At 30.5% G+C, this 23127-nt stretch overlaps 2 protein-coding genes across 2 annotated transcripts; both read right to left on the bottom strand.

The window, feature by feature from the left end:
* Positions 1 to 4698: 4698 nt before the first annotated feature.
* Positions 4699 to 9199, bottom strand: LOC131843282 (uncharacterized). Its single transcript, XM_059191917.1, has 6 exons — positions 8740 to 9199; positions 7399 to 7708; positions 6758 to 6854; positions 6559 to 6669; positions 5040 to 5213; positions 4699 to 4752 (listed from the first exon to the last, which is right to left on the bottom strand). The coding sequence occupies exons 1-6, from the start codon at positions 9197 to 9199 to the stop codon at positions 4699 to 4701; spliced, it is 1206 nt and encodes a 401-aa protein (XP_059047900.1).
* Positions 9200 to 18819: 9620 nt separating this feature from the next.
* On the bottom strand, positions 18820 to 22645 carry LOC131843278 (uncharacterized). The gene is made up of 6 exons (XM_059191912.1): positions 22186 to 22645; positions 21240 to 21549; positions 20485 to 20581; positions 20289 to 20396; positions 19207 to 19380; positions 18820 to 18873 (listed from the first exon to the last, which is right to left on the bottom strand). Exons 1-6 carry the CDS (start codon positions 22643 to 22645, stop codon positions 18820 to 18822), a joined length of 1203 nt encoding a protein of 400 aa, XP_059047895.1.
* Between the last annotated feature and the right edge of the window lie 482 nt (positions 22646 to 23127).

Raw genomic sequence — 23127 nt, 5'->3', positions numbered from 1 at the left:
AGAAAAAAAAAATATAATTTGTTGTAACTGGCTAATGAAGAAATGTTTTATATTCTAAATTTGTATTTAAATTTATAGTTCTTTTATATTACATTCTTGTTTTTGATAGTTCAATTCATTCTTTCTGTTGTCAATATGTTACTTCTCTATTATTAATATATTTTCTCCGTTTTACAAAGTCTTTTTCTTATTACTACAACACGTTATCAGCACGAGCTTAACACATTATAGGTTTTTAATTAAATTCGTGGAAGAAGACGGTTTATTGTGAATATTTTTTTTGTGAATAAGAAAAAATATTTTCTGTCAAAAATGTCACACGAAGAAAACGGAGAAAAATTTACATAGTAAGTCGAATTCATCATCTATTCCGACCTTCTGCTTACTAGTAGAGAAGGTTATTATTCATGGGAGTTTAAAATACCGAATTACTAGGATCTATGGTCAATATGCGGTTACGCTAAAAGCGATCAGACGGCCACATCAGTTATGGCATAGAATGATTAAGGTAACTAGACAAAGATATACCTAGCAGTAGATTGTGGAGCGATGGTCCACGTAGAATATGCCCAGACAACGGCCGAAGCATGGACATCGTTGATCATTATATAATGCATTTGAAGATGAATGAAGGGGAATGGGAGGTACATAGATTGTAATTAGATCGAAGATTATATAGATTAAGTCTATTAGATTATGAAAATAGAGGAATATATATATATATATATATATATATATATATATATATATAAATGGCTTTATGTGGACTTTACCAAACTTAGCTGATATTGACAATGTTTTATAATTAATTATTAATAAGATTAATACGTTGCTGTCATATCCTACGAAATCACACTTTTTGGAATCTGTCTTATGGATAAGGTATTTTATTATTAAAAGGGAATTAATTGATGGTATCCTGGAGATGACTGTCGTCCCGACCTTTGACGGTAAGAAGATGAAGAATTGTGACTAGTGCTTGAGGATTTTTTGGGAACTAATTGTGGTTGTTCCTGATGGCGCAATATATGATTGTGCTGGTATTATCCACATCCCTGTGGGTATTAATTGTGGGTGTACCTGATGGTGTAACATATGGTTGTGCTGGTATTGAGACTTCGTAGGAATATATGACAGCTAACGGAATCTTTAATAATTTTGTCAATATCAGCTAAGTTTTGTAAAGTCCACATAAAGCCTAATAATATATTCCTCTACATTTTTTAAAATGAATCTTCGCTCTAATGCCAATGTAAATACGTCATATTCCTCTTCATCCATCTTCAAAGGCATCATGTAATGGTCAACGATGTCCATTTTACGTGGACTACTGCTTCACCGACTACCGTGAGGCATATCTTTGCAGGCGTCTTCCTATTATTCCATGCCTTGAACAATCCGCACGGTAAACACATATTGGTGACCATAGATCTTAGTAATTAGGTATTTTAAACATCCACCAAGGATACCCTTCTCTTCTAGATCTTATCTGTGCTACTAATAGACAGAACAGAGACAGAACGACGGAATTGATGAGGAATTCGACTTACTTTTTCTCCGCTTCCTTCATGTGACATTTTTGACAGAAATAAAATTCCTTATTAATACAAAAAAATCACAGATTAAAATCTTTTTCTTGTTCGGATTTCCTATAATGTATTGTGCTTGTTGAAATTCGTGCTGATAACGTGTTGTAGTAATAAGAAAGAAGACTAGGTAAACGGAGAAAATATATTAATAATTGACAACAGAAAGAAATGAATTGAAGTATCAAAAACAAGAATGTAATATAAAAAAACTATAAATTCAAATAAAAAATTTAGAATATAAAATACATATCTGATAAGCCAGTTACAACACTCCCCCTTAGACCACATAGATACATATATTAAAAGAATAAAAGAAAATTATATATTATACATCAGAAAAATATAGTACTGTTTTTTTTAAGATGCTATATTTTGTATAGGCAAATATTATATATTTTCTGATGTTATTTCTTTTGATAATTTTGAATTTTTTTTGGTGATGTTATATATAATATATTTTTTTTGTTATATGTAATAAAATTTTACTTTATAGACAAGATGTGTAGTAGTAGTAAATAAAATTTCATTTTTAGAATATTTCAAAAGCAGTGATATACCTCCTGATGTGTTTTAAGAAACGCATGGTAGGTATAGGATTGGCAAAATATTTATTTTTGTAATTCCTTTTTTTTATAGCTTTTTGACCATTTCTCATTAAGGGGGAGTGTTGTAACTGGCTAATGAAGAAATGTTTTATATTCTAAATTTGTATTTAAATTTATAGTTCTTTTATATTACATTCTTGTTTTTGATAGTTCAATTCATTCTTTCTGTTGTCAATGTGTTAGTTCTCTATTATTAATATGTTTTCTCCGTTTTACAAAGTCTTTTTTCTTATTACTACAACATATATTAATAGCCCCAGTTTTGTCTGGGCCTTTATGTACTGTTTTATGTAAAGCTGACGTGATCAAGATGGCTCTAATTTATTAGATTTTTTTTTTATTCAATTGTTGCTGAAAATTTTTGTTTTTATTGAATCAATTTCGAACGCTAAACACTAGTAGATATTGCTTAAAATACTTACTATTATATCCACTTTGCATTATTAATTAATACAGGTTTAATGGAAGATTTACAGGAAATTGTAGCAACTAATGCATTATAGACACTATGCAGAAGACATCCAAGTAACGTTTAAAACATTTTTCATTAAACAGAAACAAAATATAAGAAAAGTTATTATTTATTTATAAATTTATATAAGCACCTGTAATATTACATAGGATTGTCAATTGTGGTAGTAGGTAATGAAGATTTAATTCCATTTAATTGGATGTATAGTTATAATCATGTTACGTAGATCAAGCTGTGGGTAATTATAGCTCATAAGTCTTTTTACCTAGTTCATTAATTTTATATTTAAATTTTGAATCACCGACGAGATTTTGCCACCGTTGCCACTAGTAAACCAAAGATAACACTGAACATGGCTTCTCCGTTCACCATGACTTTAGCAATTGATAATGCCACTACTACTATCCCATCCAATATTATGTTCGTGATTTGATATTATAATACTATCTATACCTATTATTTGCCCTATCCGTAACACGTAATGCGCACCATTAATATGTCTATTTACGTATAGTATTATGTACAAGTACGTGATACAAAAGTCTTAAAAATTACTTATTATTACATTTCTTCACGGCCTATTGACTCCATTATGCCTACTTAACATTATTTAATATACTATTAACTAGGATAACAAAACATTTCAAAGAAGTAAAAGAGAGGAAAACTCGAACTAAAACCCCATATAGACGTTATATTATATTAGTACAGTAATGTACACGTCTCATGATATAGAAAACTGCTGTAAGCATTGTGTGCAACCGCTAGGTCTAATTGCTCAAAGCATTATACCTAGCGGTTATTATGTAAAAAGCAGATGATAAAAAACTACGAACGTTAAATACATACTAAGTATTACATGTATATAATAGCGTAACTTGAAACGTATCATCGTTTATTTCTAACTATGCTATTATTATTTTTTTTAATTAGATATAAAGTAATCATGTCGTAAAGTAGCTAATAAGTCCATTATGTCAGGGTAATAACATGAACGAGGTGTCAATTGAAACTTGTTTTCAAGGTGTAATATTTTAATTCAATGAACTAAGTTTACACCGCTTTCTTTTAGAGTAGAGTTCTGTAGTTTATATAATTGAAAAAAAAACTGGTTCGATTGATGAAATATTTGTACGTACTCAAGTGTTAAGAAAACTAAAAAAGTAATATATATTCATGACTGTTGTGACCTGATTAAAAAGAAAATCGTTTACACATCTTTATTATTAAGCCGAAAATAGTAGAATTCTTCTAACATTATTTGTTTAATAATACCTTAATAACGATAAATTGTAAATCTTTTTGTACCAGTAATATTGTATTACTATTTCTTAGGAACAACCAAATATGGTTCTTATTTAATTTACTTTATCTAATTAGAGATTTCATGAGGTTATGTTATGTACTTTAATTTGTAGTCTTCTACCCACGAGAAACACAGTAGGAGAGGCCACCTGGCGAGAGTCACCACCGCCGTGATCGCTATAGATTGCACAAGTTACTCATTGGCTGAAGAACAGAGAGCAGGATAGTAGGAGAGTAGGAGTTGTCAGCTGGTCTAGCAGTACTCATTCGACCAACCTCCGAGGCAGGCAGGTCTTCTTTTCTCTTTTTTTCCAATTATAGTACGTCACTACATAGTATAAAACTAGTCGCTGTCGCTGTCTGTCCATATGTATGCTTAAATCTTTAAAACTACGCAACGGATTTTGAAGCAGTTTTTTATTAATAGATAAAGAGGAGAGGGATGTCGTAAATAAACACTTTTTTGCGCTTACATTGCAAACGCTGGCTGAACCCCACGAGATTGAGACAGCACTAGAGAATGAAATTTTATAAATAAAAAAAAAAAGAATGTAAATAACTTTTCTCAAATATTTTACTTATATAATAAATCTTAGTGCATTAACGAACACTGATATATAAGTAACATTCTAGACCAGGTATAGAGTGTGTGATTGCGTAGGTATTGAGTCAATTAGAATCCTGAATTTGATTCCAGTTTCAACAACATTAAAAATGTGTTATTTATTTATTTATTTCGTGTGTAAATCAAAGCAAATAATGAATATGATCCTCGCAGTACCTGTAATATAAAATGAATTTATATTTTATTTTTATTTATTTATGTAACTGTAGTAGCAAACAGCAAACGCCGTCTGCTCATTTGCTATAAAGTCGCAATGGGCATCTACATATATATGCATATTAACAGAGCCAACTGACATCACGTCATCATGTGATGCATGTTATCAGTATATCCCTCATACACTGCCATTTCTGATATATGCCATGCCTATATTTTCAGGCTGTATTTTGGTTTAAAGAGGGGGCAGCTACGTTACTGTTCACAGTATGTAAAAAAATGTTTACCTGTATGAAAGTTGCGTACGTAAGCTCTATCATTTTAAATGCTTTCATAACTGGAGGGCATTGAGCCTGAGTACAAGCATGCAATACCAATTGGCGCAGGTTACGATGTGGTGGTGGTAGGATTGGACACAGGTGCCAGCCGCAGTAGAATATTGCATTTGATAATTGCGATGCCTAAAAGACAGGTAATAAAATTTATATACATATTTACTAACTGAGCCCCCGACTTAAACTGCAAAAAAACAAACACTGGATTTTAAGTGCACCTTACCACAATATATTAGCGAAAACTACAAACTAACGACAAACACGCAAGAATCTAACAATATTTTTATTTAAGTTTCCTAATAATAAGTAATCCATAAATTATAGATAAAACTCCATCAAGGTTTTCTCATTTATATTAAATGTACAGATAATACATTTTTATTAAATGTATAGAATTTGTATAATATGTATAGTATAACATGTATTTATCCAAACTGATTCTTTGAAATTTTTAGCTTACGTCCTTCTTTCTGCTTTAAGGACGGCAATATTTAATTTTACTTTTTTTAATTTGACACAAAAATTTTATCAGTTAATTAATTAACAGATGGCATCGTGTAAGATTCATTTATAGCTGTCGTTTGACCAGAATGTACACGTGTATGAAGTTGCAGCCACCACTAATTATACAAAGAGTCTATTTTCTTTTAAATACAATAAAATAGGTTACGAGTATCAAAAGCAATATAAAATACTAGCTGTACCTGTAAATTGTGACCTTGATCAAATAACATAAAATAGTTTTAATTAGACTATAGCCGAAACAAGTTTCATCGTTCTACTAAAAAACCGACCGTCCTTTCATACAACTTTTTATATCTGCTTTCAACCCCTAACAATCCTTTTTCGACCTAAAAAGTAGTCTGTATGTCCTTTCTCAGAGACCAAATTTAATTTAAATTAGTTCAGTAGTTTTGGCGTGAAATCGCGACAGTCAGGCGAGTTATTTTCGCATTTATAATATTGTAGTAATAAGAATTTGTATGTATATCTGAATGTCCTCAGGTACATAGCACACTTATTTATAACATTTCAGATAAAACGATTTGCCCTTCTTCTTCCGAGTACGTTCCTTCGCCAATTTTTGTCAATAAATAAAAAAATTCATGTGCATTTATGTTTCCTGCTGTCCGCGCTCTCATGTTCACTGTTCTGTTAAGTGCATCTGTGTGATGTGTCGGCAAAGGACTGAGGTCTTTTAAGCATGATTTTATTTCGTTGGCCTTTCACCGTTCGCCGTGGTACTACTATCAATGTTTGTTTAAAATCCCCACGAAACAGGATCCGTTACGCCGCCCATAGTTTGGACATTTTGCGGATATCTCTGAGGGTTCTGTGAAACGACTCTACTACTTTTCGGTATGCCATATATACACTATGGCATATTTCTATGTACAGAAGTTCGACCTCTACAGTTTTATCATATGTCATGTCATGAGGTCACTCATATATGTTTTATTGGCTCACAAACCTGATAAGTAATTTCACCGGCGTTGCATAAAAATAGCCCCAATAAAATGATTACAGCTGCAAAAAACAATGCAAGTTTCGTAACATTAATTATTGTGATCTGCTTAGAAAGCTGAAACAAAATGTTTTTATTGTACTTTTTTTTATATAATAATGGTTTTATTATATTTTTATAATTAAATTAAATAAGAAAAACTCACGGCAATCTGTAGCAAAATAAACACAGCGGAACCAGTACTTAGCATTAGTTGTGAAGCTAATACCATTCCAAATGCTGCATGTACATCTTGGACTAGCCTGGCGAATAAATTAAATAAAAATAATAATCGGATTTTAAGTACTATGATTTAATAGTTCATATTTATTTATTTATTAAAACACAAATATGGCGAACTTAACTCCTTAAGGTATTTTCTCGCAGTCTACCATTGGGGAAACACAGATTTATGTGGGCAGTGCATTAAAAAATATATATATATATAATTTAAAATAACAATGTAAAAGAACTATGAAAGAACAATGTAAGAAAATATGATTAACACATATACACAATATTTATAAATATAACTACATACTAATACATATTCATATTAATACATACAATTAAATATATATACAAATCAACAGTGAATGTTTAATTCAGTGTAGGTAGAAATAATAATTTCAAACTTTGAATTTAGAAATATCACCTATGTATAGAGCATGAAAGAAATTAATATTACTAAACAGGCTTTATAGCTTAAATATTATATTACACTATATGACTAATATATACTCTGTCTGCACACAAAAATTGTAAAATTTTAATTATACTTAGGAGATATATCAAAAACACACTAACTTTAAAAGCTGATTATGCATTATAATTCCTTCTAAAAATCCGTTAGTTAAATTCTCTGCTGCTTTATATAAATTCCCGCTATTACTCGTTTTATCAAATTTATCCCATAATTTCTCAAAATAGCCTCGCAATGTAATAAACTTATATTTTAACATTATAAGATTAGTCATAGTATAAGAGTCCACTGATATGACCATCGTTAACATCATCATTATTACTACTAACGTAAGAAAAAATCCAAAAACATTAGCAGTTAGAGAAGTATCGTAATAAGATGGGTAGTAGGTAGTAACTGTAGAGAAATTTGAACCTGTAACCAAAATTAAATATTTCTGTAAAGTTTCATTAAATATAGGTGTGACACTTTGTCAGTTAAGGTAGGTAAAGGATATAATATACAAAGTATAGTAAGAGACTGCTAGGTACTTTTTTTATGCGGAATACGTTGACGGTGTACCAGTAAAAAGGCATGAAGTTAGGATTGTTGGGCCATCGGTAGCGGATCTGAATCTGAGCCTTAAATAATATCTATACAGATATTTAGTGCTATTACTCAACTGTCTAAGTTTAGCGCGGTTTAGAAACCTGATACAACGCCATCCACAAATCCTTTGGTGCAAACTGTAACACATGCTTTGCTATGGCAGTGAAGTTTACACAAAAAAATATATGACTCTGATATATTCTATTTTACGTTTTATATTTTGCTAATAAGAATTAATATCTACTATATTTTTACTAAATTTTTCTTACTTCAAATATTACTTATTTTCATACAACAGTTAATATTTCAATATTTTATTTTATTTAATGCACAAATACACAAATATAGATGCATATGGCGGACTTAACATCTTAAGGTATTTTCTCCCAGTCAACCATTGGGCAAACAAATTTAAGTGGGCAGTGCATTTAAAAAAATTTATAGATACAATTTAAAATAGCAATGTAAAAAAACTATGATTCAGATTTAAACGAGTCCATAATTATATATAATAGGTACATAAAATTATCAGTTTATCTTCTTTCAGATTTGTACTATTGTTTCTACCCCTATATTCCGTTGGCGAAAGGATATACAAAAATGACGAAATACGTGTTCTTGGTTTTTTTCCGAGAAGCTTGAACATTAGAGTTCATTCTTCTTACTTTGTATTTGACGTATTTCCATATAACAGATAATTCCATATTTCATGTATCTAACCCTGATTCTTTAAACAGTGCGTTAATAAATTAGTCAGGACAAAGGATATATTATAGGCCTGGGATAATCTGTTTGAGTATGTTATAGTTAGTGCGATGCAGGTGCTAACTATATATGTATATAACCAATTTACAAACCTTCAAATGATTTCTTAATAGCTTCAATAATAAAGCAAGCCAACGATACGAATACAATAAGTACATATACCGTCACATTTATCTTCACCGTCCTATACATATTTTCCATGACAAGCGGTTTTTCATATTTCTTACAATGTTCAATCATATTTTTATTTATATTTCTAATTATCTCTTTATTCGAGATTACTGTAAATATTTTCATCATCACAATAACATGAGTAACAGCGAGCGTAAATGCATCACCGCCTTCTTTTTCTGGGAAGTCACCGAAAAATACGGCAAGAATCTCCAATATTGTCAGCATAAGATACAGTGCTATCAAAATAAATGTATATAGTCTGTAAGGCCACCTCCTGTCGTCACCTAATTTTTCGCCCTCAACGAACCAAAAATTACCTGGACCCACTGAATATATACCTTTACAATATGTACTTATAATATCATAATTTCTTCCCATATTTATTATATACAAATCTCCCAAACTTCAGTTATCTGCAAAGAGTGTATTAATTAAAATATTAAAAATATGAAATAGGAACTTTATACCTTGTAAATACTTGAGTGAAGTCTATAAGTAAATTTTCTATTCTACCTGAATACTTTCGTGTTCAAAAGTATTCAGATTAATAGAAATTAAGGAGAGTAAGGTTTTTCGTACTTAGTTGTATTTATACCCTATAATATTCCGCTCACAAAACAGACCCGTGCAAACAAGTGTCGCGATACAGAATAAGTGATTACCTAACCAATTGTTCTAACGAAAAATGAAGCAATTATATAATTTTCTAAATTCTTTAAAAGTATTGCGTTGTTAAAAGTACATAACGGGTCTATTTATTTAATTTCGCTCTAAATACTTTACTACACACGAAGTTACTTTACAAGTTCCATAGGTTATACAGTGTTCAGTACACAATTATAAAAAAAAGCATTATAAATAAATTCTTATTTTATTTTCCAATACACCATATGATAAAAAAGTTACCGTTAAGGTTTTTGTATCACTAGTACATAATATGTAAATAATATATGGATGGTACGCATTGCGTGTTACGAATAGGGCGATAAATATGTACATGAATATATTTGTACATATATAAGTCAAGGACTTGTAAATCCTGGTACGTCTACAACGTAGGTTCTATATAAATATTCTTATTTTTATTGATATATGTAAGTTTACAATAATAGTAATATAAATTTATCTCGACTTTTATCCCGAATGAGTATTTAGAGAGATTGTCGATTTACGAAATATACAGAAAAATTTCAAGAAAATCCGCCTATCCACCGTAACTATAAAATATAAAATAGATACGATATACCACGTAAATACTTGAGTAAAGTCTGTAGGTAGATTTTCTATTATAACTGTATACTTTTGAATATAGAAATTAAGAAGAGTGCGATTTTCGTAGTGAGTAGTAAACCTGTGTAAACAACTGGCGCGATACAAAATATGCTGCGCGCTGGAAAATAATATTGTAGGTAAAGAAGGCAAACTACATCTACGAGTACTTAATATACTACTCGTAGTATTATTAGTCTAGTTAGAGATTGCTCCAGGCATGATATAGAAAAAGTTGAAATTTGAAATATGCTAGTATATATTGTTGTTATATATATGAGCATGAATATACAATATTTTTTTTTTATATTTATGTTACAGATATAAAAAGTCATCTTTATTCTTTATATTATTATTGCAGTAGGTATATACATAGGTATAACCTGTGACTGGTCAGAGTTTAGAATAGAGATTAAATCGAAGCCCACTCTAAAGTGCCAATTAAGTTTGCTAAGTTCAACTTATCTTAAGCATCCCTAAAACTATACAATTCCATTAACATTTCATTTCATATTGGTAATACTATGTAATATTATATTATCTGTGGTAATACTAAAATGGTGACGAAGCATAAAAGTTTAATAATTACTTAAATGGCTTAATAACGCCTGTTACGTTACTAACGTATTGTAAGTAATATACTTATTTATTATGAAACATTTTTATTATTTTTGCGTATAATGAGCAATGCGTAAAATTCCTTATTACTCTATTAATTTGTGGGGACTTATAAAAGATCTGCGTCTTCACTTTCATGTAATCACAATCTGAATAATATAATATCTTGGTTGGATTCATAGTGATTATATTAATCAAAATACACTTTTTAGGTTATTAATCTTAAGGTAATGTAAAATAGACTTATGTTTAAACGTAACATATACTTGTCACGTTTAACAAACATCCTCATAATATAGACTGAGCTGTCTATAAGACCACGATATGTTTATACTTATTGCGTCGTCCTACTACAAGACTCAACTTACACAATTTAATATTATTGTTAATATTTCTATTGTTATTAGTTCTAGGAGGACTGTTTGCCATCAGATGGTCATTATTTTTGTGGCAAACAAAAATAATGACCATCAAGTACCACATGTAGTACAAAAAATAGGAAATGACACAACTTCATGGGGGATTCAATTGACATGGCACAGTTAAAGTCGTGTAAGTAAGCAAGAAAGTAAAGTAAGTAATGTAAGTTAAATTGAGCCAATTAAAATTTAAAATTTTCATTCCTAAAACAAAATATATAAATATATTTGAAGGAAAAATTTGAACCAGCACCCTATGACATTAATATATGAAAATGTCAAATTTCCAAGTTTCCACTTCGGATCTGCTGTTCATTTCAGGTTTCACAATCGAATAACTACAGTAATAAAAATGATGAGGAAACAATATTGTTAAAAATATATATATTTGTGATATTCGAAAATAGGTGAGTCTTCGAGTTCGACAATTACAATGGAAAAATTAAAAGGTACCATTAATTATCGAGATTGGGCATTTCAAATACAGAATATACTCATATTCGAAAATTTATGGCAATACCTTACTGGAAAACCTGATGCTACCAACGATTCTCAAAGTGGAGACGGCGTAAGTAGAGAACATACTCGCAAATAGGAAAAAGTCCTCATATTATTACAAGCGAAATACGCTAAGGATGTACGGGTGGCCTTGAAAAAGGCATATGACGACACCAGTTTACATAGAAGATTGTCATGTCTTCGAACTATGTTCAATCAAACTAGAACAATTCGAAACCGTATGTAAATGAGATTCTGTCGTTAGCTGATCAACTTAGCAGTATGAAGAAACCATTAGATGATGAATTTCTTGCTGCTGTAATACTTCAAAGGTTGCCTTGGGAATATGAGCCTATGATCATGGCTCTTAAGCATTGAAATATCTACAGATATGGTAAAAACGAAACTGCTTCAAGACAATCGATGGAAAGGACAAACAAGTACCGCTGATAACTGTTTGTATACGCGAAACCGTAAGTATAACAAGTTTATTTCCGATAGTTCCTATGGCGAGAAAAAGAAAATGTCAGATACATCGAACAAGCCTAATACCTTGTCAAATGCGAACCAGAAGCTATGGTGCTGGAAGTGTCACTCAAAAGGTCAAGGTAAAGAAAGATTGTTCTTCACGTGATAACGTATCGACTTCTAATTTGGTATTGACTGCACTTAGTACTATAAAAAATATAAAAATATAAAAAAGATAGCTCTTGGGTTATTTATTCTGGAGCCACGGTCCATATGTCAGGATATCGAGAATGATTCGAAAGTATTCAAGAATCGACGACGAAGGTTTGTGTTGCCAATGGCAAGAAGCTGATCATAAGTGGGAAAAGAAACGTACATTTTACAGTTAGTATTAATGGAAAAACTTTAAAACTAAATATTATTAGATATAATGTTTATACCTGATCTTATTGTAAATTTAATATCTGTGTCTGCACTTGTATAAAAGGGATTTAGTTTTGTATTTAATGATAAACAATATAATTTATTGAAAAATGGTAAAATACGATAACATTTAAGAAAACTGGGAGAGTTTTTACACTTAAGGTCACTGTCGGTAGAGCTAATCTGACAAATTCATTAACTTCTAAAGACATGTTGAAATTTGGCATCAAAGATTAGGACTTTTAAACTTTGATAGTTTAACATCACTGAAGAAGGTGGCTAATGACATTGATTTTCAGGTTACAACTAAGAAGGTTGTTTGTGATATATGTCTTACTAAATTTATTTAACTTTGTAAACATTGTCGTACTCCTTTCGTAACTACCCCCAATAAACAGGTAGCCAAGGTACGACTAGACCTCATCTATACTGACGTCTGTGGGCCAATGCCGACTACTTCGGAAGCAAGCGTTGTATACCCACGTTCCTAGACACTACTCACTCACAGTTTTCGTTTACCCGATTGCGAATAAGAGTGATGTGTGCACGTATACCATGAATTTTATTAAATTAGCTGAGAATCAATGTAAAGTTAAGGTTTTAAGGTCAGATAATGGAACCGAATATCTTAATATAGAACCGACAAATTTTCTCAAAAACAAAGGAATCGTCCATCAGCTATCAGTATCATATAGTCCTCAACAAAATAGTGCAGCTGAACGATTGAACCTTACTTTACTGGATAAAGTCAGATGTTTACTGTATAATGCTAAATTAGATAATAAAATGTGGGCAGAAGCTGTAAGTACTGCGGCATTTCTTATTAATATATCACCAAGCTCTAGACTTTCTGGTAAACTACCAGAGGAAGTATGGATTGGGGAGAAAGTTAGTTTGAAGAATCTGCGTATCTTTGGTTGCCAAGCATTTGTACACATAGATGACTGCAAACGTAAAAAGTTAGATCCAAAAAGTAAGGGACTTATATTTGTAGGTTACTATGACAATGTAAAAGGGTACAATATAAAAATCGTGTAACAACAATGTAAAAATCGTCTGTTTAATCCTGAGAACAATAATATATATGCTTCACGTGATGTTGTTTTCAACGAATCTTTATTTCCAGGAAGTGCCTCCAAAAATAAGTCAAATCTAATGTTTGAACCTATTTTTATAACATATCATGGTGATGAGAACATTCTGCCAACTACGCCCTTAGAAGCAGAGTCAGAATATGTATGTATGTACAAAACCTGTAGAGGCGAGGCAAAAATCTGTTACTGCCGAATCACCAAGTTGTACTGTTGAGGCGGAGCATGAACAGATGACTGGTGAATCTTCTACATCAGAGACCACTAGTCATCGTTATAACTTACGTTCTCGTATACCAAAACCTAACTGTAATATGATAGAAATTTGTAATGTGATGAATCCAATAGAGCCACGTACTGTCAATGAAGCTTTAAGTTGTGAAGATAAGGAGCTATGGGAAAAAGCCATGCAAGAAGAAATCTACACGGACTCTTTCATTCTACACGGAGATTGGGAGCTTACAGAAAAACCAATTGACAACAATGTAGTCAAAAATAAATGGATTTTACATTGACTCTGAAGGTAACATCACCCGTTACAAAGCTAGGTTAGTTGCTAAGGGCTTTACTCAAAAATATGGTGAAGATTACACCGAGACTTTATCACTCGTCGTTCGTCACAGTTCTATTAGACTATTGTTGGCTCTATCGGTGGAATTCAATCTAAAAATTCATCACTTAGCCTTCGAAATAGCCTTTTTGAACAGCGATTTCCATGAAGAAATCTATATGTCTAGAAGATTTCAGATTGCCTGAGAATGAAAACAAGGTGTATAGACTACGGAAGTCTATTTATGGGTTAAAGCAGGCCTCGCGGTCCTTGCAACAAAAGGTAAAAGAAGTTTTACTTTCTTTGCAATATGTACAGTGTAAACAAGAAGACTGTATTTTTGTAAAAAGAATTTGTAAGTCTATTATTTTTATCGCTTGATATGTGGATGAACTTTTTGTATTTTATAATGACAACTGTTTGACAGAGACATTAAAATCTTCTCTATTGAAACATTTTAAAATTAAAGACTTAGGTCCGATACGTAACATGTTAGCTATAAAGGTAGAGAGCGTGATACAATTTCCATCAAACTTAGTTAGGAACATCGGATTGATAAATTATTAGATCGTTTTGGTATGAGTGACTGCAAGTGTCTAAAATCTCCTATGATAACTAATATTAGTTCCAGTAAGAGTTCTTGTAATACTGTGATCTATAAGTCTACATCCAAATTTCCGTATCAAGTATTGATAAGTAGTTTAATGTATTCATGTATAATATTATATTTCATTTGCTGTGTCTTATTTAAGTCAGGTTAATAGTTATTTTACAGATTTCATTGGAAGCAAGCTAAGCGCATTCTAAGATATCTTATAGGAACTAAGCGCAAGGCTTTAGTATTTAAGAAATCGAATGTAAATACTATTTTACTCAGATGCAGACTGGGCTTCAGATGTTGATCGTAAATCTTACACTGGATACGTGTTCAAATATGGAGATAACACAATGTCATTGGGTAGTTATAAACAATCTTGCATTTCGGTTTCGTCCACCGAGGCAGAGTATATTAGCTTAGCTAGTAGAGCAGCGGTGTTCCTACAAGCGATAATTAAGGAACTTTTGTCAATGTCGTCCTGTAAAATTGTGATGTACTGTGACAATCAATTAGCTATGCAGCTGGCTGTTAATTGTGTCCATCACAAGGGGGGCAAACATATTGATGTGAGGTACCATTATATTAGTGATATGATAGAAAGGTTCAATATACAGATTCTATACATACCTACAGATGCAATGCTGATGTTAGGACTAAAGCTCTGGGCTGTGTCATACACGAGGTATTTACCAACAACTTGATGTTAGATCCCCACATAACACTCCCCGTGTTGGAAGTATAATGCTGGCCATCGTAGAATTAATTGTTTGTACATTATTATAGAATATGTCACTTTTAATATCTCAGGATTTTTTTTTATGTCAACGTGTAAATTTTGTTTTTTTAATATATTTTAATATTTAATCTACTGCTGATTTCTCTTATTTCCAAATACCTAACTACATATATGTAATAATAGTTATTTTATGAAAATTTTAATCGTAGCTCATACTGCAATATATCTTCAAACCTTAATTAATTTCAATATTATAATATAGTCTCTAAGCTATATTATTACGTTAACATTTTATCAATTATAATAGTATCTATTCATAATATTGCATTGATCTACCGTATAAAGTTTGCGATTTTCTCAGTTTATTTAAATGTAAAGGTATAGGCGTAATCATTTATGTGGTATATGCATTTCAAAAATGTATAGGCATTTATAAAAACAAATAGTGTTCCAAATAACAAACGACAAACAATGTCGCTTCCTATTTCTAACAGTAACGATCGACGTTTGTCAAAATATGGACAAGTTGCGGTCTTCAGCTAAAAATGAATTAACGGATTCTATTCTTGCTTATTCGCGCCTTTTATATTTTAGGTCAATCGATAAAATAAAATATCTGCATCTCAGAATGAGATGTCATTGGAATTGAAAATTTAATAGTGTAGGTAAAAAAACATCACAGGTTTTTTAAGAGTAATTAAAACATAATTAATTATTTTTATATAATGACGCCATAGCCAGGTTTTAAACTGACTTCAGAAAGGTAATGGTTTATAATTCCTTTTTTTTTATACACAATTGAAAACGGCTCCAATAACAAGTAAGTTCTCGATTTAACTGAATTTTCTTGTGTAGATACAACAATATAGGCAAAATTTACTGTTTTTTACTATATAATGGAAACAGTAAACAAGTAAAACTGAAGAGCCACCTTAGCAAGCAGTAATCGTCGTTTATATATAAAGGACAACAGTGATACCACTTATTCGCTGCTGTTCCAGAGGACTAAGATGTTATGTGTCTTATCCTGTAATTTCATTACCTAATCTGCACCGTACTACTGAAACACAAGATACAATAAAATCTACATAATATATATACATATATTATATATTAGGTAAGACTGAAGTACTTACGTAGACGACTTTTTACAGTTTATCTCAAAGTCTTATACTTTCATCATGATAAACTTCGAATCCTTTTATTCATTATAACATTAATTTGTCATAATCTGGTGCTTTTTTTTGCAATCATCATCAACAATATAGCTGACCAGCTGACCCGCGCAAATTCGTCTACATAACGCTTACTTGACTTTTATCATTGTATTTCAACCAATTTACATAATAGTTTATTACATTATAGCCTGTGTGTTATTCTGATGTATAAGCTGTACTCGCTTCTAACCCGATTGAAATTAATACTCTGTAAGGGTCCGACTTTATTAACTAAAACAATTTTAGGGAATAACTTAGTTGTCTCATTAGCATAAGCACTTGAAATTCATTTCAGTCACTGAAGTCTTTTGCTCTGAACTGAACCGAATGATGACTACTTAGTGACGTTAATTACAAATGATAATGTTGAATATAATTTTACTCTAAAGATTAATCGATCAGCAGATCGAGCATTTACAATCTGATCTATGAAAACTATTTCTAAATAGTCGCGTCTCATGTTATAACTCTAATATGAATTTCAAAAATAACGTACTTTGTAAACTAATAACGTAGGTACCACTTAAACTTTGTATTTTGCAGTTCATTGTTAATTTTTAATTATAAATTAGATATAAAGCAATCATGTCATAAAGTAGCTAATAAGTCCGTTATGTCAGGGTAATAACATGAACGAGGTGACACTTGAAACTTTGAAAATTTTAATTTTAATTCAATGAACAAAATTACATCACTTTTCTGTAGGTAGAGTTCTGTAATTTATTATAATATAAAAAACCGGGTTCTAAATATATGTATATTCCTGACTGTTATGATATAATAGGATACTCGAAGCCATATAAGAATATCACTGCGGTAGAATTTGGATTTGGGCAACACTTATTAGCATACTTATTAGCAATATTATTTTAATTATATAAAATATTGATGTAATTTATAGCACTCTATCATACTTATTTACAACTATATAATAAGAATATTTCTTATCTCATCACAGTTAGATACATAATGTGCCTATATGCTAAATTAATAGGGCAAGAACAGAGAAGGCATTCTACTCTTATTCAAGTGGGTAAAATTCTCTATAAAAAGAAAATCGATTACAAATCCATATTATTAACCCTAAAACTGTAATATTCTTCTAACATTATTTGTTTAATAACACCTTGATATATTCCTATTTCTTAGGAACAACCAAACATAGTTCTTATTTCATTTACCTAGATTTTATGAAGTTATGTTATGTACGTTAATCTGTAACTTCGACCCACGAGAAATGCATTATGAGATACCACCTGGTGAGGATCACCACTGCCGTAGTCGCGATAGATTGCACAAGCGATTCATTGGCCGCAGAACTTGGGCAGAGAGCAGGAATAGTAGTAGGAGCTGTTAACTGGTAGGAATCACTCACTCCTTGAGACAGGCAGGTCTCCAAAGGATTTTCTCATTTTTCAATTATAACATATTATAAGTTATGGTGTTTAAGGTTTGTTTGTTCATCACACGCGGAGTCCGAAATGTTTTTAAAAATATTTTTTGATGAATTATTTTCGTATCTTCCATTTTAGTAGGGGATACCTGGTAGTACTATATTATATATAATAGCCATTAACATTCATATAAGCAGATATTAATTTTTTTAATTTTACAACCGCCATATCACGTACCAATGACCATGTACGCACTATGACATCACGGAATCCACCAATCAAATATTGAGTTGCAATATCTGTAATTGTTTCTGGTTTTTTTTTTATTTGTCTACACATAAAATAACACATTAATCTAAAATGCATCAATTTTATCTAAAAGCTTTATTTAGTACGTTGTACATTATTCATTATTTCTATTTATTATCTACTCATTAACATAAATACACATATGAATGAATTAAGAGAATAAACCTACTCAGGCCATAAGCCAACACCAGAGAATGAAATTTTTATAAAAAAAAGAGTGTGAATAACTGTTCACAAATATTGTACCTATATAGTAAATTGAAATAAATTTTATTTTATTAACTAACACTCATATATGTATAAGTAACATTTTAGACCAATTGAGGCTACGCTGGTACAGGAATCAATTAGATTCACACATTACCGGATACCGGCTAGTTTAAATAACATTAAAACTGTATTATTAATTTATTTATTCTGTGTGTAAATTAAAGCAAATAATGAATATGTCCCTCGCAATACCTGTAACATAAAATAAATTTAATATATTATTATTATTTATTTATGTAACTGTAGTAGGAAATAAGCCAACGCCGTTGCTCATCGGCTTTATAGTAGCAACGGGCAGCTTCATATATAATATAAACAGCGCAACTGACATCACATTATCATGTGATGCCTGTAATACCCCTCAGACATTGTCATTCGTGACAATTAAAGTGTCATACCTATATTTTCAGGCTGTATTTTGGTTTAAAGCGCGGGATAGCTACCAAGCTCCAAAACGCTTATAAAACTGCTTGAACAGATAGACTATCTACGTTACTGTTCTAAGTACTTTAGAAAAATATTTACCTGTATGAAAGTTCCATATGTAAGCTCTATCATTTTAAATGCTTTCATAACTGGAGGATGCTGTGCTTGGGTACACGCACGCAATACCAATCGGCGCAGGTTACGATGTGGTGGCGGTAGTACCGGACACAGGTGCCAGCCACAGTAGAATATTGCATTTGATAATTCCGATGCCTAAAATATTGGTAATAAAGAATATATATATATATATATATATATATTCCACTAAACCCATGACTTAAATCGGAAGAAAATACAGATTTTAAGTGCACTTTACCACAATACATTGACGAAAACTACAAACGAAAACAAAGAGGTTAAAATCTAACAATCTTTTTATTTAAGTTTTATGATATTAATAGTTTTTCTCATGTAAGTATATTTAAAATATACAAACAGCTATTAAATATACTTAATTACACGTATAACATAGATATGTCTCAGGGAATAAGATGTTATCTCATTATAGCAGTAACAAATGAGCTATAAGGTGGGATTGATTGATTTCAATGGCTTTTTTGTAAGGCAGTGCAATATTATTTCATCTATCTCTACATTTAATTAATCATGACTAGGCGTAAACTGTCATGTTGTGTATCTATTTGAATATAGAACAGTTTACGTTTTAAAGTTTACGTAGTAGTAAATGATTGGAGGACAAAAGCCAAACATTTCAAATAATCTGTTTAACAACAGATTCTGGGTAAGTGGTTAAATAATAAAACGTTTGTTTAAATATATATTTATAGAAACTAGGTAGGACTATGTAGTCCTCCGACCATTTTTACTTAAAAGGCGGCAATAATTAATTTTACTTTTTTAAATTCATACCTACTTCGTTTTTAATAATTAATTAATTAATTAAATGGCACATGGCATCGTATAAGATTCATTTATAGCTGTCGTTTGAATACAATGTACACGTGTACGAAGTTCCAGCCACCACTAATTATTTAAAATATTTATTTTGTCTTTAAATATAAACAGAGATACTAAACTATACTAAAATCAAAATAGGTTACAAGTTTCTTAATAAATATAAAATATGAGGTCACTTCTATCTGTTTTATTTGTTCACTAACCTGATAAGTAATTTCACCGTTGCATAAAAACAGTCCCATTAAAATTATTAGAGCTTCAAAGAACAACACCAGTTTCATAACGTTAATTATTGTGATCTGCTTAGAAAGCTGAAACAAAATGTTTCTGTTAAAATGTTATTGTATATAAAAATGGTTTTATTATTTTTTATATTTAAATTAAATAAGGAAAACTCACGGCAATCTGTAGCAAAATAAACACAGCGGAACCAGTACTTAGCATTAATTGTGAAACTATTACCATTCCAAATGCTGCATGCACATCTTTGACTAACCTGGCGAATAAATGAAATAAAAATAATAATCGGATTTTAGATACTATGATTTTATTAAATCATAGTATCTAAAATACTGTATATTCATTTAACTTTATGTATTAATACACAAATAATGGTGCATATGGCGGACTTAACACCTTAAAGCGTTTTTTCCCAGTCAACCATAGGGCTAACAGATTTATGTGGGCAGTGCATTAATATATACATATATATTATATGTATAATATAATATAATATATACATTATATTATACATATAATCTGAAATAACAAGGTAAAAAAACTATGATTCAGATTAAAAGAATGTATAATGATATATAATACATAATATATATAAATATATTTATATAAAATAAATAATTTATAAATATAATATAAATACATAATCGTACATATTCATACTAATACGTAAACATACCTACAATTAAATATATATACAAATCAACAGTGAATATTCAGATGCGTAAGTAGAAATAATATAATTTATAACTTTGAAATATCAATATCACCTATGGGCAGAGAATGGAAAAATAGAAAATTACTGAATGTAACTTATAGCCCAAATATAATCATGATTAATATACATATACTCTGTCTAAACACTAAATTTGTAAAGTTATATTTATACTTAAGAGACATATAAAAATTACACTAACATTAAAAGCTGATTATGCATTACAATTCCTTCCAAAAATCCGTTACTTAAATTATCTGCTGCTTTCTGTAAATTACCGCTATTACGCGTTTTATTAAATTTATCCCATAATGTCTCGAAGTAGCCTCGCAAGGTAATGAATTTATATTTTAACATTATAAGATTAGTCACAGTATAAGAGTCCACTGATATGACCATCGTAAAAAGCATCATTATTAGTACTAATGTAAGGAAAAATCCAAACACATTAGCTGCTACAGAAGTATCGTAATAAGATGGGTAGTAGCTAATAACTGTAGAGAAGTTTGAACCTGCAACATACAATATTTCTATAAAGTTAATTTAAATAGTTAGGTTTGACACTTTATCAGCTAAGCTAGATACATAATAGAAGATGCAAAGTATGCGTTGACGAAGTACCAGTAAAAAGGCATGAAATTAAGGTCCGCTATTACTATTCAGATCCGCTACCGATGGGGTAGCGGATCTGAATCTGGACCTTAAATGATATTTATATAGATATCTGGTTTATATACCGCACTATTACTTAGCCGTCTTAATAATAATAGCGTGGTATAACTTTGTACAATGCCATCTACCAAGCAATTGGTGCAAACTGTTCTTAATTTTACATGTACTTCTCTATGGTAGTGAAATTTTCGTGAAAAAATATATTATAATTAGCAGTTTAAATCTTACTTAAGAATTAATACTGCATTTAATTTTTCTTACTTCAAAAATTACGTATTTCTATACAACAGTTAATAGTTTATTTCTAATGTTTGTACTATTGTTTCTACCACCATATCCCACAAAGTATTATATAAGTATATATTATATGCAAACGCATAGCCTGAGATAAATCTATTTGAGTATATATATATACTTAGTGCGATGAAATGTGAACACCCAGGTGCTAACTATATAGTAATTACCAATTTACAAACCTTGAAATGATTTCTTTAACCCTTCAATAATAAAACAAGCCAACGATACGAATACAGTAAGTACATATACCGTCACATTTATCTTCACCGTCCTATACATGCTTTCCATGACAAGCGGTTTTTCATATTTCTTACAATGTTCAATCATATTTTTATTTATATTTCTAATTAACTCTTTATTCGAGATTACTGTAAATATTTTCATCATCACAATAACGTGAGTAACAGCGAGCGTAAATGCATCACCGGCCTCTTTTTCTGGGAAATCACCGAAGAGTACGGCAAGAATCTCCAATATTGTCATCATAAGATACAGTGCAATCAAAATAAATGTATACAGTCTGTAAGTCCATCTTCTGTCGTCACCTACATTTTCGCCCTCAACGAACCAAAAATTACCTGGACCCACTAAATATATACCTTTACAATATGTACTTACAATATCATAATTTCTTCCCATATTTATTATATTACAAATCTCCCAAATGAATAGCTTCAGTTATCTGCAAAAAGTGTATAATTAAAATTATGAAATATAAAATAGGCACTTTATACCATGTAAATACTTGAGTAAAATCTATAAAAAGCTTTTCTATTCTACTTGAATATTTTGTAGATAGAAATTAAGGTTTATTGTACTTAGTTTTATTTATTCCCTATAATATTCCGCTCACTAAGCAGACCCGTGCAAACAAGTGTCGCGATACAGAATAAGTGATTACCTAACTAACTTTCTAACTGTAAATGAAGTAATTATATAATTTTCTAACTTCTTTAAAAGTATTTCGTTGTTAAAAGTACATAACAGGTCTATTTATTTAATTTCGCTCTAAATACTTTACTACACACGAAGTTACTTTACATAGGTTATATAGTGTTCAGTACACAATTATAAAACAAATACATTATAAATAAATTCTTATTTTATTTTCCAATACACAT

The sequence above is a fragment of the Achroia grisella genome, unplaced genomic scaffold (assembly GCF_030625045.1).
Source record: "Achroia grisella isolate CSIRO2021 unplaced genomic scaffold, CSIRO_AGI_Agris_v1 utg2946, whole genome shotgun sequence".
NCBI classification, from domain to species: Eukaryota; Metazoa; Arthropoda; class Insecta; order Lepidoptera; family Pyralidae; genus Achroia; species Achroia grisella.
The sequence above is the reverse complement of the archived record's forward strand: the minus strand, read 5'-3'. Positions and strand labels throughout refer to the sequence as shown.

What these genes read in the sequence shown, in the direction of transcription:
- LOC131843282 (XM_059191917.1), bottom strand. Translation starts at nt 9,199, where the DNA reads ATGGGAAGAAATTATGATATTATAAGTACATATTGTAAAGGTATATAT. An exon ending in TTATTTTGCTACAGATTGCC is followed by an intron (nt 6,670 to 6,757) that starts GTGAGTTTTTCT and finishes ATTTTGTTTCAG; the next exon opens with CTTTCTAAGCAGATCACAAT. An exon ending in CGTACGCAACTTTCATACAG is followed by an intron (nt 4,753 to 5,039) that starts GTAAACATTTTT and finishes TTTATATTACAG; the next exon opens with GTACTGCGAGGATCATATTC.
- LOC131843278 (XM_059191912.1), bottom strand. Translation starts at nt 22,645, where the DNA reads ATGGGAAGAAATTATGATATTGTAAGTACATATTGTAAAGGTATATAT. An exon ending in ATGCATAATCAGCTTTTAAT is followed by an intron (nt 20,582 to 21,239) that starts GTTAGTGTAATT and finishes TTTATTCGCCAG; the next exon opens with GTTAGTCAAAGATGTGCATG. An exon ending in CATATGGAACTTTCATACAG is followed by an intron (nt 18,874 to 19,206) that starts GTAAATATTTTT and finishes TTTATGTTACAG; the next exon opens with GTATTGCGAGGGACATATTC.